Source organism: Centroberyx affinis, unplaced genomic scaffold (genome assembly GCF_046629955.1).
Source record: "Centroberyx affinis isolate AG114_WGS23_722 - 3 ecotype Tasmania unplaced genomic scaffold, CSIRO-AGI_Caff_v1 ptg000129l_1, whole genome shotgun sequence".
Classification (NCBI taxonomy): Eukaryota; Metazoa; Chordata; class Actinopteri; order Beryciformes; family Berycidae; genus Centroberyx; species Centroberyx affinis.
Window position 1 is genome coordinate 184,674 of NW_027278829.1, and position 16,966 is coordinate 201,639.

General features: G+C 41.6%; 1 protein-coding gene across 1 annotated transcript; it reads left to right on the forward strand.

Moving 5' to 3' along the window:
* The first annotated feature begins 12 nt into the window (after positions 1 to 12).
* Positions 13 to 15,147, forward strand: selenoi (selenoprotein I). The gene is made up of 10 exons (XM_071529868.1): positions 13 to 580; positions 3,673 to 3,741; positions 4,493 to 4,601; positions 5,127 to 5,201; positions 8,574 to 8,836; positions 9,470 to 9,578; positions 9,731 to 9,779; positions 9,882 to 10,062; positions 10,228 to 10,407; positions 10,946 to 15,147. Exons 1-10 carry the CDS (start codon positions 524 to 526, stop codon positions 11,051 to 11,053), a joined length of 1,200 nt encoding a protein of 399 aa, XP_071385969.1. The 5' UTR covers positions 13 to 523; the 3' UTR covers positions 11,054 to 15,147.
* Positions 15,148 to 16,966: the final 1,819 nt, after the last annotated feature.

Consider the following 16,966-nt stretch of genomic DNA (forward strand, 5'->3'; position numbering starts at 1 on the left):
ACTTACATTATCCCTTAAATCAGGTGTTTTTCCTCGGTCAGAGCGATGCTTTAGCTGCTCAGTAGATAGACCTGTCACTTCCGCCGGCGGTGAATTGAAGGCCACGTCACTTAGAACAGCACCATAGAAACAGTTTCCATAGAGCAGGGATTCTTTCTGTCAAATACCAAGAATAACCGCAGAAGAAAACACATAAACAATTTCCAGCTATATCGACATTATCAAAGATAACATTGCCTCAAAAAACACAAGATATAATTTTGAGCAACGCTATAAAATTTCGTGCACTTTCATCTTTCAATCACCGTCCTCCTCGCCGGAGGAGGCGGTAGCGGGCCTCGGGCAGCAGGGTGTTTGCATCCCGTAGGAGTGGCCCAAATGTTTCGACATCGCCTCACCCGGCGTGAACGACAGCGGCTAAAAAGCTAGATGGTACTTCGACTCTGCAGCTAACCGTGGGATTTCCAGTTACACAGGGGACAGATATCCAGTTATCTCATCGTAGAGCCAGACTATACCAACTATGGCTCTTTACGAATATGTCACTCAGGAGCAGCTCTCGGGCTTCGACAAATACAAGGTATGATTGATAGATAGCCTGCTGGCTAGCTGTTGTTGAGCCGACAGCGTGTGAGTGCAGCGGCAGCTAGCTGTCACGATCCGCAGGGTAACGTTACTTCTCTGGCAAAGGAGAGCTGCGTCAAGCTAGCCAGAGACAACCAGAATCATACCGGACACTGGTTGAATTAGCCTTCAAAATAAAAGCGTGAAGTTTGTTGCTACGGGTTATAACTGACTTTTTCGAGAAAACTAACTAGACGACTGCCGTTTGTGTTCTGCTGTATGTTTAGTGGTTGATTCTTTGTTTCTTTTACATATGGCATTTTACACACGCTTGTATGGATATCAATACAAACTAATACTTAATTGAGCTCTGTAGTTACGTTAAAGTTACCTCCTCAAGCTCCTAAGCTGTGACAAGGTCAGAGGTTAGGCCACAGCAGCTGGTAGGAAGTCAGTGCTTTGATCAAGGATAGTGGAAGGGCGTAAACTGACGTTGTCTGGTTGAAGGACAGTCTCTTTAACCTTAAGGCCGTTATATGCTGTTAAATGTGTGCGATATTTTCATTGTGGGTCTTTGGAAGTCATGTGAAGGGGTAAGGGGTTTATTTTGAAAAGTGTGACCGGACGTCGTATTTTTTAGGATGTCTTACTTGACACTGGCGCAAATAGGCTAATGGTTAGCTAGCGACTCTTTCTTTCTGGCCAAATGTTAGGTTCTTGAGCTTGGCTATAGTGCTGTCACACATTTTGACAGATCACTCTGTCTCATTTTTGTCGAGTTAGCCAGCTCGTTAACGTTAGCTAATATCACATCCTCAGAAGAGCAAGAAAGCAAAGTAGCTGCTGTTAAGGTTAGGCAGGGGGAAACCACTCAACATGGGAACCAGTTGTAAGCCACACACCGGCCATAAATGGGAGATTGACTAAATGGGAGATTGACTTTGTGAAATTACATATTGTTTATAGCCTTTATACACTCCAGTGAGCTTGAAATGATGGTGCTAACAGCTCCAAAGCAGAAATTGTTCCCCTTCCCATCATCAACTCATCCTGATTAAGTTGCTATCACACACACACACACACACACCCTTTGGTGTTGTGTTGTCCAGTCGAGTCTCTATAATAAAGATGTGTATCAGTGTGTCACCACAGATACAGACAGTCTGCTGTCTTGCCTTGCCATGGAAGACTGTAGAAAATAGATCTGACTATTTCAAGGACCTCACAAGGCAAATCAATTTTGTTGCCAATCTAGATATATTGTATCTAGCAATATTATAATATATAATATCTAGCAATATTGTATCTGTGCATTCTGATATAAGACTATGTGCATTGCATACAGTATAGGATTTTGTAGTGTATTGACTCCAAAACTGCTCCGGGAATATGACACTTACAATTTTGCTGCGTGCTTATGGGACTGATTTGTCCATAGTGTTGTAGGCCATGCAGATTGAAACATTAGTTGAGCTATTCATCAGATCTTGACCCAATAACTGGAAAATTATTCTGTGTCAGTAATCCAGGGCACAAGGCCTGTGTGATAAATAAAACGGGTGACTGTAGCTAATATAAGACTATGAGAAGTCATTTTTTTGCACACACAAGTCCCCATTCATTTCTAATGAATGTGCTTGTTTTCCTGCATTTCTCCCCCATTATCTCTGGCTTTCTTTTTTTAATGTTTTCCTGATCACATTCCTAAAGAGCTCTCTGTGAGAAGAAGACACAAGCATAGGCCATTCAGACTTACTCTCTAACACGTCCTTCCTTGATTACTGCGTGAAACAGCTCCCTCGAGCCGTTTTATCATAAGAAGCCTTCTTGCAATAATTGCTTTTAAAGTGGAGAACTCCATGTGCTCGCTACTGTGCCTTGAGCATCAGTGGCTGGAGAGAGAGGGGAGGGGGGCGACGACAGTGAATGGAAGGATTGTAGCTCTATGTGAGATGGCTGTTGTATAGATAAAGCTTGTATGCATATTAAGCCAAACAAGTGCGGTCACCACACACACACACACACACGGTCGGAAAACACATGAGAGCGAAGGCCTCGCTCTCTTTTTCATTCTGTCATCCCTTCTTCTTCCTGCTTTTCTCATCCTTTGTCATCACCAAGACAGTGCCAGCTCCCTGGGTGTGAAAGTACTGTGTGTGTGTCTGTCTGTGTATGTGAGTGCTTGTGTGTATGTGGAGTGTGTGCGTTCATTTGTGCTTTCGTGCAATCTGGGGCTGTGCGATTAGAGTTAAAGTGATAATCCTGATTATTTCTGCTGTCATGATCATGATGATTAATCACAGTGATTAGTCTTGATGATTTGAGGAACAAAGTGATTGTACTGCACTTTTGGCATTATACAACATCTTGACTGTATTCATGTACAGTGGATCTTCTGAATGAAATGTTAATATATTACCGATATGTCAGTAGGCTATGATTTATTAATTGTGATATTTAAAACCATGATAAATGATCATACACAAGTAATTGTGCAGATCTATGCTGTATGTATAAGAATGGATTCTGTTTAGCAGTATTAGTCTGTCCTTGTTTGGTTGTTGTTGTATTATATGAGCTATATTTAAAGATGCGTTCATACAAAGCATTTTTGGAGCAGTTTATTTGAACTCTGGAGTGTTTACTCTTGTCGGGCAGTTCATTGAGGCAAGTGACAATGATGTCATTCGAACTCAGGTGGCACCAAATAGCCTCACCTCAAAATGCATGTCTCAGTCCTCTTCCAAGCAAACTGCGGTGCGGTTTGTTATAGTGACAACATAATCCAAACCAACTACAGGAAACAACCCAAAACATGTTGACATCTGATAGCCAGCAGGAAAGCCTAGCGTAACAAAACGAACCGAGGGCAAACCAGAGTCTCGACTGATGCTCATACTCAGCTATTTCTTGATGTCTTCTTAACTGGTATGAACATCCAAGTCCATGTGACTTTTGTTTATAGGCCCTGGTTCGCTTGTAATGAACCTAAACAAGTCAAATACAAAAATGCAACAAACTAAACTTTTCCACTATGGTTCGGACCAAAGAAAACAAACTGTAGGTGTGATCTCACCCTAACTGATGAAATTGTTTGTCTCTTTGCAGTACAGCGCAGTGGATTCGAACCCCCTGTCTGTCTACGTCATGCACCCATTCTGGAACTCTGTGGTCAAGGTGAGGAAGACCTGTTTAGCTGTGTGTGTGTGTGTGTGTGTGTGTGTGTGTGTGTGTGTGTGTGTGTGTGTGTGTGTGTGTGTGTGTGCATGTCTGTGACGTATGCTAGTGAGAGCTACATCATTAATGAGGTTTCCAACCGTCTGCTGAGATACTGTAACAAGACAGACTCACTCAGCACCACCACCTCTCTCTTTGTCTTAGTATAGGCTAGTCTGTTGATCCCTAACACATCAATCTCTCTCTCTCTCTCTCTCTCTCTCTCTCTCTCTATTCTTTTAACTGTGGTCTTATGTACACTGATGTAAGAAGCTGGGAGTGAGTGGGTGTGAGTCACTCTGATTGTAATAGTCTGTTCTGGACTATGGATATACAGTGTTGTTTTAAAACCAGTCATACACAGTTGTCCCTGATAATATGTGCTGATTCTACGAAATAACTTGTGTCCATATCTTGCATAAGTGGGTCGCCCAGTCCTTTGTGAACAGTATGTTTAGGCACTGATGCGTTTATCGAGCCTATGTATCAACCCATGTCCCTTTTCTCCTTTTTCCCAGAATTGTTTTCTCTGACAGTCATGTAACTGCCCAAAAAGTGTGGGAGCAATTGCAGAACCATAATTACCATAGTCTAATCATTTCATTAATGTGTTATTATGATGAGAAGACTTGATTTAACAACTAACCAACACGTTCATTAACTGTTATTCACTGTGTTTTTTTCTCTATCCATCTCTCCCTCTCTTCTTCAGTTTCTACCTACATGGTTGGCTCCAAACCTCATTACATTCACAGGCTTCATGTTCCTTGTGTTGAACTTCCTCATGTTGGCCTTCTACGACTTTAACTTCTATGCCTCTGGTGGGTCCACTGCACTTCATGTTTTTCAGGTTTTTCTCTCGGTGTTTGTCTAGTACATTGTACGGATTGTTGAGCAGCCAGTTATCCTTCTTATTTTCCCTGTTACATATAGATAACAAGGGGAAAGCGTTGGCATGCTAACAAATTATCCCCCTTTTAAATTGGGCCTGTCTGCCTGACAGAGGGAGAGAATTGTGGGGAGGTCTTGTGAGTTTGTGCATGAAAGGCAAAGTCCATTGCTCACTGAAACATGACGACATGAAGGCTCAAGGTTTATGGCTAACTCATCGCTTCCTCCAAAACACACACACACACACGTTATTATGGTTCATTGAAAAAGTAGGCTGCTCAACAATACGTTTACCAGCGAGGTGTTGCAAACACTCCCTCCATTTTTAGATTTGATGAAACTTTAATGATCCCCGAGGAGATTTGGGTAAAGTTAAAAAAGGTTGAAATTTGCTAGGCTAATCTGAGGCTTTCTATGTTTTGGTGCTCTGAATGTGTGCGTTATTTGCATCTCAGGTGCAGGACACGAACACGTGCCGAGCTGGGTGTGGGTTGCTGCAGGGATCTTCAACTTCTTGGCCTACACGCTCGGTGAGTCCCGACCCCTGCAAACCACACTGTTTTAATTTCATGTCATTTTATACAGTGTGATATAGCACATCACACAAATCTGGCAGCGTTACTACAGCGCTAGAGTTGGGTTGTGTGGATGATTGTGTGGGCATGTGTGTGTGGTTTTCTCTCACTTTTGGAGAGGCTCAGGGGAAAAGGTTTCTAATGGGATGCACTTTGGACAGTGACTCAAAATTTTAGGAGCAGGCATAAGGCTATCGAACCCTATTCAGAGCCCATATGAGTGGGAAAGATGTACTAGAGGAACTTTCATGCCCTCTTCAAGGATAAGAACAAAAATACTGTGCTTTACATCCTGGGGGTTTGGATATTTCCCTCTCCTTACATGGTCAAATAAACCACTTCGGTGTGTTGCGTGTTCATATGTGATTGTAGTGCTAATAAGGGAGGTTAAATCCTGTATGTTTTGCATCAGATAAAAATGGATGCCAGCTCATCATTGGGTGTGTTCTTACATTCAAGAATAAACTACATTACTTTCACTAACAAAACATGTAGACAAATGGACGTGTTTTAAATTCATGATGTCCTATAGTTTTACTGAAGACAGTGCCAAAATATCCATCAGATACTGTATCATCATTGTCAATCCTCTGCCTGTACTGAACGCCACACTAGTCATACTGAACGTGACATAATTTAAATGTAAAACTGTAAAAAAATATATAATTTATATGGTAAAGAGCAGACAGGCCCTAACCGTTTTGAGTAAAAACGGGTTATCCTGGGGCTTGTACTCCTCAGTTAGTGCGCCTCACATGTCCCAGCACAGCAGCATGGAACTGATATTCAAACTCTGTGGTTTTCCTTACTCAAACACACGCGTCACCCTCTGGTCATGCTTCTACAAACCATGTAAGATTGCTGGAATCCACAGGCACTGAATATGAAGCAATAGATTGGAGGGAGATAAATAACACAAAACATACATTGACTCTTGACTCTGTGCTGTTTGAGTTTCTGTGCTGCCTGTATAGGAGTGAGGCAAATACCATTGAATTCACAAGCAAAACAGTGGGATAGTTGGCTGTCTTTGTATTTTTTGTTGTTGTTTCCCTCAGTGTCAGGCTGCAGTTTACAAGTGATAGGACTATAATAAGATAGCTCCACTTGAAGGTGAAAGTACATATTCCTTGATAACTTAATTGTAGAGTCCATATAATTGGTCTCTAAGTAACTGCCATGGGAGCAGCTGCAATCTACACAGTATGATTCACATGTTCATCTCAAGTTGTCTAGTTTCTAGCTTTGGGAAATCATTTTTGATGATGTTCACAAATACTAAGTGGGATGTTGCAGGTAATGAGAATAATATAATCTACAGCTGAATGGTAGCTTCATTTAAGATTAATTGGTGACATAATTGGTGTTTTCAACATAGAGGGGAGATATTGGGTAATTTCAGTAAGAGTTGCATTAAGACATTATTTAACGAGGAAGGCCACTGAAACATTTGAAACTTTGCTGTGTTGTCTTCTACAAAACACAGTTGTGGGTTAGCCTATGTTTCTTACATATAATCCCATAAGTAAAATAATTTTTGGTATAATACAATTGTGTTGATTTGTCACAAGTGTAGTCTAATGATGTATCTATTTTCTGTTCATCTCATCATTATTGTTATTATTATTTGTTTTTATTTTATTTACTTGATTGTCTGTTGCTGGTGTTTTATCTTGTTGTGTATTAATGTTCAGGACTCTTGGAAGAGCAGCCCTTGGTCTAAAAGAGGTCCTAATAAAACTCCTAACTCAAGTCTCAACTCAAACTCATAATGATGTTTATTTATAGAGCACTCAAATCAAAACATTTATAGACACTTAAATCACAAATTTTTTACTGTGTCTTTCACAGAATAAAAAATGAAAGCAATAAAAAACAAGAACAAAAAAGAATAACAACATTTACCAATATAGGGTGGGGTGGTGTTGGGATTGATCCCAGTAATAACATGGACCCTGGTTAGGGTGCGGCGAGGATTAGGAATAAGATTATGAATACCCACAAAATCAATGTACCAACAAAACACACTCTTACAAAACACACAAAAGGGCGACAGGATAATTAAAACAACAGTGAAACAAATACAGAACATATTTGTCCACCATTAGAAAGGAAACATGAGTGGCAGTAGCCTTGAGGTTAGAGAAGCAGGCTGGAAAATGTGGGTGGGGAAAGTGAATGAGAAACGCTGACTCTACCCTCATTCAGCAACTACTGTCGAGGTGCCATTGAGCAAGGCACTGAACCCCCGACTGCTCCAGTGGAACCTAACCCAGTGGCCAACAGTAGAAGAATATGCTTTACTGGGCAGTTCCCAGGTGTCAATGTGAATAAGTTAACTGTGTGATTGTGAAGCAGGCTGTTGCTGAGATATATTCACAATATTCAAAGCATCAAGTACAGGCTGCAGCTAAAATACCTTTAATTGAGCATCAGCAGGGACACTCAGGTGGTTGCACATAATACACATAATCAGTATTTATTTATTCCCTTGTGCGTCATTTATTATGCCTGTCTGGTAGACTGGTCAGTTGGGAGGTCTGGAGTTCAGATAAATAAGGTTCTGCTGCACAATTGTGTGTGTATGTGTGTGTGTGAGTAAATGTGCATAAAGTGGAGGCTGTTGTTGCCCACGTAATCCCTGCCCCATTTGATTTGATCATTCTTGGCATCCAGATTCATTTACTGTGAAATCCCTTCTCTCAGTTGCGTGTGTGTTTGTGTGTCTGTGCAAACATCAAGGCAGTCAGGAAAAAAATATTTTCAAAATACTGTGAATAAACTGTGTTTAACCTTGAACTTCAGCCTTGCATCAAAGAAGAATCAACCCAAATCAATATAAAAACTTTATGGGCATTGAAACAAAACAATTGTGCATATGTGTGTTGTAGCAATTTCCATTGAGACTGGGTTCCTTGTTCACAAAACATTTCCATATGTGGATAAGATGAGTCCAGCCCAGATTAGTTGCTGTGAAAGCCAATTCAATGATGGGAAGTAGGAATGCATCTGTTTTCAAGAACCGTGTAGTTATGTTGGTCTGGGTAGCTAAGTAGAAATTTATATAATTTGGTAACGTTGGCATGAAACAACATTTTTGAAATTCACCTTCCACTGCGCTGCATCCGTTTTCAATGGACTAATATTTCAATGGGCAAAGTCACAATCTATCTATATGTTGTTTTAGGCCCTTCTTCTCCACTGAGGGGGGAAAAAAATCATAAGAATTACAAATATACATGTTTGCGTTTTCCTGCATAGATGCTCACATATGCATGTATTTAATAACCTCTGTCTGTGTGTTTGTTTTTCTTTATTTTTGTACAGACGGTGTAGATGGTAAGCAGGCACGTCGCACCAACTCCTCCACGCCGCTGGGGGAGCTTTTCGACCACGGCCTGGACAGCTGGGCCTGTGTGTTCTTCGTGGTCACCGTCTACTCCATATTTGGGCGTGGGGAGAGCGGCGTGGGCGTGCTCACGCTCTACTACATCCTGTGGGTGGTGCTGTTCTCCTTCATCCTGTCCCACTGGGAGAAATACAACACTGGGATCCTGTTCCTGCCCTGGGGGTACGATGTCAGTCAAGTGGTAAGGACACATTCACACACACACACACACACACACACATACATACACACATACACACAGGGGCTGTCACCTTTTCAAACTTTTTCATTCAGCGTGTTGAGTTGCATTTGCTGAGAAATATTAGGCTATTTTGACTGTCTTGTTTCTATGTTATCATATAGAACAAACCCCTCTGATAGTGGGGAATCTGATTATGAAGTACATCTGAGACAGGTGAGACAGGAGGCAACAGGGCTTATGGGAAATGTGGTCTTTATTTTGAGAAACACTAGCACTAACAATAACACTGGCATGAGATAGAGACTTCCAAACATCTCGAGCATGGTCCCATTTGTTTATGGTAATTATGCCAAGGTATCACAATTAATTTGATAATGATACACGTAGCACCTTTAAATGGTAATTTAAATCATAATAATTTATCTTTCTCACACACACACACACAAGTTTATCCAAACACAAGAGTATAGACATACAGAATCTATACCCCAGATGCACGCACACACACACACACACACAGTGACATGGAGCGAGATGCGAAATAACCTGTAATACAAAGCCAGATGATTACCATCCAAGAGAACTCTGTCAGTAAACGTCAGTCGTCTAATAACTGTTCCCATCTCTTGCCAGACTATCTCCATTGTTTACATCATCACTGCCGTGGTCGGCGTGGAAACGTGGTATCAGCCAATCGTGTGGCGCTTCCTCTACAGAGACCTCTTCACGGTTATGATCCTGGGTGAGCTGCGATTGGTCATTCTGTCCCGCTGTTGGTCGCGGTGGCCTCTCATTGGTCACTTTTAAAATGAGTTTTTATTGAAACTTAGTATGTGAGAGATTCATTCAGTCGTTCAGTCGTGCTCCTCTAATAGCTTGTCTGCTGATTTCCAGCCTGTTCCTTCGCTGTGACCTTACCCATGAGCCTCTACAACGTTCTGAAGTAAGTGGAGAAGTTTGCGATATGTGCTTTCCTTTAGTCAGAAGCTTTTATTATTTCCCACGGTGCTGTGAAGTGTGTCCTCACCTGTCTGTCCTTCTGCAGGGCGCACCGCAGTAACACTCTGAAGCACAGCAGTCTGTATGAGGCTTTCCTGCCCTTCCTTTCCCCCGTCCTCCTCTTCGTCTTCTCCACCGCCTGGGTGGTCTACTCTCCATCCAACATCATCCAGCAGCAGCCCAGGATCTTCTACCTCATGGTGGGGACAGCCTTCGCTAATGTCACCGTGAGTCTCACACACACACACACACACAACACACACTGTCTCTCTGTCTTGCTCTCTTTTCCGGGCTCTAGACAACATAGCACACACAATCCACACACTCCCGCACGTTACGTGTAAGAAGCTGTGTTGTGTTTTTAATTGTTTATGTATTTGTTTATCTTACAGTGTAAGCTGATCGTGTGTCAAATGAGTAACACGCGTTGCCAGCCGCTGAGCTGGCTATTGTTGCCCATGGCAACAGTAGTGTTGTTAGCTGTGACTGGGATAGTTGCCAACGAGTCTCTGCTGCTGTACCTGTGGACGACTGTTGTCGTACTGGCACACATACACTACGGTGTATCAGTGGTGAGAACACACACAGACACACACACACACACACACACACACACACACACACACACACACACACACACAGTGGCTCTCTTGGATAAAAGTGCATTACCAGAAAGTCAGCTGTTAGGAATTGAGCGAGCCATTTTATATTCAGGTTGACAACCATGTATTTTTGAATTTTTAAACTCTTAATTCAACCAAAAAAAATGCACTCTAAACTGGAGATATGACTTCAAACAACAGCAGAGATAGTTTACTGTGGTGGTGAAAGTTGCTTTTATCTCCATTATTATGTAGATCCTTTCATTTCCTTTAATATATTATGGTCGTTTTCTCAAATGGGTTGCAGGCCTTCTTCTGGTGGGTTAGTAATTACACGTTTTAATGAGACTGGGTTCCAGGTTGAGAGACAGAATTTCTCATTTAGGTCCTGCGCTGTAAATATTTCCAGAACCCCTGATGTAGATTACACAAAGTCCTTGTCAAATGCACACACATGCATTTGAACAAGGTGGAAAATAACGTTCTCTCCTTCTCTTTCCCTTGCTAGGTGCATCAGCTCAGCGACCACTTCAACATCTTCGCTTTCTCCCTGAAGAAGCCCAACAGTGACTGACAGGAGGAGGAGCGAATCGGCTTGAAAGGAGCGGAGGTTTAGGCTCCTCCCTCCGAGGCTAACCGACACTTCACTCTCATCACCACGGAAACCGCATCCCCTCCCCTCCATCCACAAGGACACTTCAAGTGGAGTGGACTGTGGCCCCGTGTTCCACTGTACCCAACACACACACACACACACACACACACACACACACACCCTATGACCCCCAAAACTAAGAACATTCCTAACCAACCAAACTCTGCTCTTGGCCATGGGGTGGGACCAGGGGCTCTGGCTTCCGTCATTGGTGATTGGCTAATTTGGTTGAGCCAATGAGGTGCGTTTGTTTCCTACGGAAATGTGCTTCAGTCATGAGGACAGGAGCCCAGACCAGCCACACACACACACACATACATACATGTACATATATTATTCTGCTTTCATGCAGATACTCTATATTTAGTGGCACAAACATAGCCACATACACACATGAATACAAACACATTCACACAGTTGCACTCACATAGTATTATGAATGTACAGTATATGATTGCCTTGGGGAAACGCCATTTCAGTTTGATTTAGTTAAAGAGAAAGGGCCTCTTGTAGCGCTGTTCAAACCTGACCAGACCTCTAAATCCTGGCCTTTGACCCGGCTCACACAGCCACAACTGTATCCAGGGTTTGAAGGGTCAGTCTCTCTAATCACCTTTTATGATCGGATGATTTGCTGGTGGAAAACGCCGGGATATACAGTACTGTGCAAAAGTCTTAGGCACCCTACATTTTATATATTCATTTCTTAGAAGTCTTAGATGTTTATTTGTTTTCTGCCTTAGTGTGTCAGTAAATTTTTGATATTCAGAAACTTTTCACTTCATTAGTTTTGAAAGCATCTTCGCTTTATGGATTTCTTTGACATATGCCTAAGACTTTTGCACAGTACTGTATCTAATTAGTATTTAGCTATATATACATATATATATGTGTTATCATTTAAGGGGTTTGGGGCATTTTATTTTCAAAACCGAAACGAGTCTTGACTTTAGAAAAATGAAGATGATTACTCCTGTAAAACATTGTAATAAGTTCCCACTTATTAATTACACAATCTGCTCTGTGGTGACAGTTGTCATGAGTTAACAGCGGTAGATATTGACTAATCAGGGCCAGAATTGACCAGGGTAACCTCTGACCTTTTGAACTCTACTGACCTTTGACCCCTGTCTGAGCACTGACCTCCAGGCTCTCCCTACCCTCTGAGGTGTCGTGTCAACATGCTGATTCGTTCTTGTTTTATTTTTTTTTTATGTTTTTTTTTTTTTATTTTTTTTTAATACATATATTTGTTTTTATTTTTTGTTTTTCTGTTGCCTGGGCAAGTGTGTGTGGTTTAGTTGCGCAGCGCTTGAATGAAGAGTGCGTCCAAAAGCCGTTAACGGAGCGGACTCACTCTGAGGGAACAAGCCGTCGCACAGGACACCGCAAACGCCACAACCCCACCTGGTGTCACACTCTTCTGTGACCCCAGGCGGCGTCACAATATTACTATCACATCTTTTATACTGTCTGTCAAATACCTGTACTTTCTTAACTTTTTTTTTTTTTTTTTGTCAGTACGTTAAACACTGTTCTCTTCCTTTTTGTGATTGTTCAACACTGTTTCCACGGCAATGGCGGCGATACGGCTGCAGATCGGACCTAATGAGTCAAATGAGGCAAGCCAGGGCTTATAATTGTCTATGTCACTCAGCTTCTCTACAAAATTCTGTGGTTCACTTTGATGTTCCTTATTGCCAACATAGACAATTTGTCAGTCTGGTCGTAGTTTGGAGAAAGTAATTTATTTTGTGTAATCTCTGGCCCTCGCAAGTCCCTCTTGGCCCTGCTGTGGGAAAGGGACTAGCCTGTCCGTGTGCAAGGACTCTCCCTCTGCTTCAGCTCTCCTGTATCTGTTGGCTGGAGACAGAGGACAGAAAAAAAGGAAAGGGCTGAATGTTCCAGCTACACTCTAGAGCTTGACTGGGGCCTCAACATTCGAGCTTGGCCTGATCAGAACATGAATCATCTGCCCAATCCTGAATTTAGCCCAAAGGATTGAGCATTTAGTGAGGAGCCCAAACCTGACTAAAGCCGGGAATTTCTATTAATTTTCTAATCATAAATTGTTACTAACTTTATTCTTCAACAATATTTTTAAACCCCAGTCTACACCCAAAAATTAAGCTTATTGAGTCCAGTTGGGTTTGGGCATAGATGTCAAGCTCCAATAGACTCCTCACTTTTTACCAGTGTCATACTGCGGACCGGGTGGGCACAGCAGGACTGCCCAGTTAGTCAGATATCCATGGGGTAAAAAAAATCCTGATGTTTTGAAATAAAAATGTCAAAATGAACCTGAATATTGGTTCTTGGGAATGTCTTGCTCTTGCATATTAATGTCTGTGAACAATAAGATGGGAGTTATCTCATGATGTTTTTGAATGTTATCCGGCTGTGTGTAATCCCCTGTGTATAACGGTTACAATCGTAACCAGTCTCTTTCAGATTGCTACCGTGAAAAGTGAGGTGATAGGTTATGAGTACAGGAAGCATTAGAAATGTCAGACACACGGGGGCCTCATTCACAAAAATGTACTTTGATCTTCAGCTTGATTCTCTTAAATTGTGCTTATGCGTTTTTAGAAATGAACTGAAACTTGCATACATCAATTTTACACACCTGTTGTTGAACAGTGGGAGCACCCATTTGATGTCATTGCAGTGCTCCCTTATTGAGATACAGATGTAGACACAGCTATCACCACTGGGGGGGGATGCAAGATCCAACTTTACTGCCATAATACCCAACAGAGTAAGCCAGGTTTGGTTTGCATGCTGCACACTCCTCCCTCAAAAGTTGCAATACCTCTGCACTGCAACTGGGGGAAGCCTGTACACCAAATCTGTTCCCTGGCATGGAGCTGGGAACTTCCTTGCCAGGCTACACCTTTTCTATTTTAGTACTTTGTAGTCAGTTTCCACATAAGCACACTGTAAGTATTGAATCTGATTTGAGACCTTTTTATCAATGAGGCCCCACATCTGTGACTTTGAAGACCATAGGAATAGTTTGTAGCGACGTGACGACAACTGTGGAACTGTGAATGAGATTTTGCCACCGAAACGGTCTCGCTCAGGCAAGCTGTTTTGGCGGCGGGTGTATGCACTGTTTGGGTATGCATGTCTCGTAATGTATGGGTGTGTATTCTCTGTATGTGTGGATGTCTGTGTAAATACAAATATTATTTCATCATTTTATTTTATTTTGTTTTGTTTTTGTTTTTTTTTTAAACATGAACTATGAGTGGGATTGTAATCAGGTGGGCTGACCTCTCGACTCTGACATGGGGCTCAGATGGGACTGGTGAACTGGTAGACCAGGGGGAAATGCCAATCAGCAGCCATCATCATCGTCAGCCTCGTACCCTGCAATGCTATGTTTCGTAAAAAAAAAAAAAAACTTGTCTGGGGAGCAGCTCTCAGACGTGACAGCACACTTATTTTAAACCATACTTGAAATACTCTTAATATGTTGTTATGGCATGGTGGGAATTTCTCACCTCCCCTGCTTTACTGGCTGATTGGGATGTTCCCCAGGTCTTTTCTCTGGGATGGGTGGGAGAGGGGACCAGTCCTGGGTGTGAAGACCTCCACCATGGGCTAATAGTGCACTACAGAAAATGTTCAATGTAACAAGGGATTTCATATTTTATTAAGAAAAAAAAAATTTGCTAATTGGGTGAGAGTCGATTCAAGAATTTTCTTGAAACAAGTGAGAAAACGTACCGAAATCAGGCACATCGCTTTCTGAAAACCAGTGAAATTCTGTCACCCAATTAGCAGATTTAATGTTTCATTAAAATAACATTTCTTCACAGTTGATTTCATGGACATTTTTTATAGTGTGGTCCTCGCCTTCACCCGCCACACCATAGAAAAACAGTCTTAATCACCCTGGATCAATGAACCAAGCCGTTCAATCTGTGACTGTGTTGTATAACGCTGCCCTGGGACAGACTCCAGGGCTTCGATATGGCTAATTATGATGTTGTATTTAACCAGTGAAAGCAAGGACTGTCCAGAAACAAATAAAAGTACATTTTGTTTAACCACTTCTCTGTGTGGCAGCCAGAGGTTTGAACCAGCTCTTGCTCAAGTCGACTGATGAGGGTCGATTAATGCATACAGTTCCTGTAAAGTCCACCAGGGACCAGCAGAGAGCAGCTTTGAGACTCATGTTATGGCACACTCCTTTCATTGACTAAACATCCACATTTTAGGGAACTACAGTACCAGTCAAACGTTTGGACACACCTGATTGAATATGTAATGTTTTTCATTATCTTAAAGCCATTTTGATCTAAAAGCTTATGCTTAAATGCTTGGAATTTGTTTCTTAGACAAATATAAATAGTGAAGTTGATGCCTATGTATGAATTTCTTTCCAAAGCCTTTGCCTTTCCATCAAGGCTCCTTTAAAGAATCTAAAATATAAGATAGTTTTGATTCGTTTAACACTTTTTTTGCCCACTGCATAATTCCATTTGTGTTATTTCATAGTTTTGACATCTTTACTATTGTTCTAAAATGTGGAAAATAGTAAAAGTAAAGAAAAAAAATGTGGTGTGTTCAAACTTTTGCCTGGTAGTGTATAAACTATAAACTTCACCAGCTGTGGTTACCTCCTGGCATTTGGGGTAAAAAATCGTGAGGCTCCTATGTAACAAGTCTAGTGGATACAGAAACTGTCCTTTAACCAAAGTGCTCAAGTGCAAATGTCCATGTTAAGCATCTACCCTGCTGAAGTGTCCATGAGCAAGACATAGAATCACTACCAGTTCCATGGTGGCAAGCAAAAATATAGTTTGCCTATGGGGATCAATAAGGAATCACTTTATTATCAGAGAGAACTGCACTGCATCAGGCCTTCAGCAGATGGAGCTGTAGCTCAATGGATTTTAAAGCTACATGATTTTCTACTGTATGTTGGTGGTTTCTTTTTAGTTGAGAGCCAGTCCACTAGTATAAGATTCAACAGGAGGAATGATGAAAAGGTGAAGTGTCGTTTCCCCACACATTTCCCCCCAAAAAACTGTATTCTATCAGGTAACATGATCCATTGTTATGGTTTTATCCTGAATGTGAACATGTGTTATATATCGGTGCTAAACTTAACACCTGTGCCTTCCCTCTGACTCATGCAGCTCCGCTCTCTGTTACATAGACTTCATTAGTAATTGATTGTCTCCTCGCCCGCCACGTTGTCTTGCAGAAAATGTTAATGTGCGTTTGTGTTTTTTGCTCACAGCAGCACTTGGTGATATGCAAGAGTCTAATGTTGCCTCTGAGGGGATGGATACTTTTAAATGGAGTCGAATTAAAATTCTTCAAATCTTGAAAAGCTATTGCTAATGAACCTCAAATGGGAAGTTGTTTGAAAAGTTTGCCTCAAATTATTGCTTGTATATCATCGAGTCAAGATGTTTGAATGTGTATGCCCAGTAATGTTTGTCTTGGAAAGGCCTTCTATTGTGTGTGTGTGTGTCTGTGTGTAAGTGCTGAGTACCGCCTGTCAAAACAACTGGCAGCAGATCATGACAGTCACTTATCTTGTTAGAATCCTATTCACCCAGAAATATGACTCTCATCAAGCAATGATTCATCCAACCAGTGTATTCTGAGGATGCCAGATTTGCCTGTCCAGTAAACATGTGATGCACCTCATTGTCTGGGAATGATATGCAGTGGGTTCAAAATGTCTTAATACAATAGGTGTTATTTACCAAGCTTCTTATACAGGCAACATTTTGAGGCAATATACTGTAGATGGGTAATTTAACCAGAAATGACCAACATTATTTTGTCTTTATATGTTTTGTTTACCCCACTGTGTTGCCCACATTATTCAAATTTACCTCTATTTATATA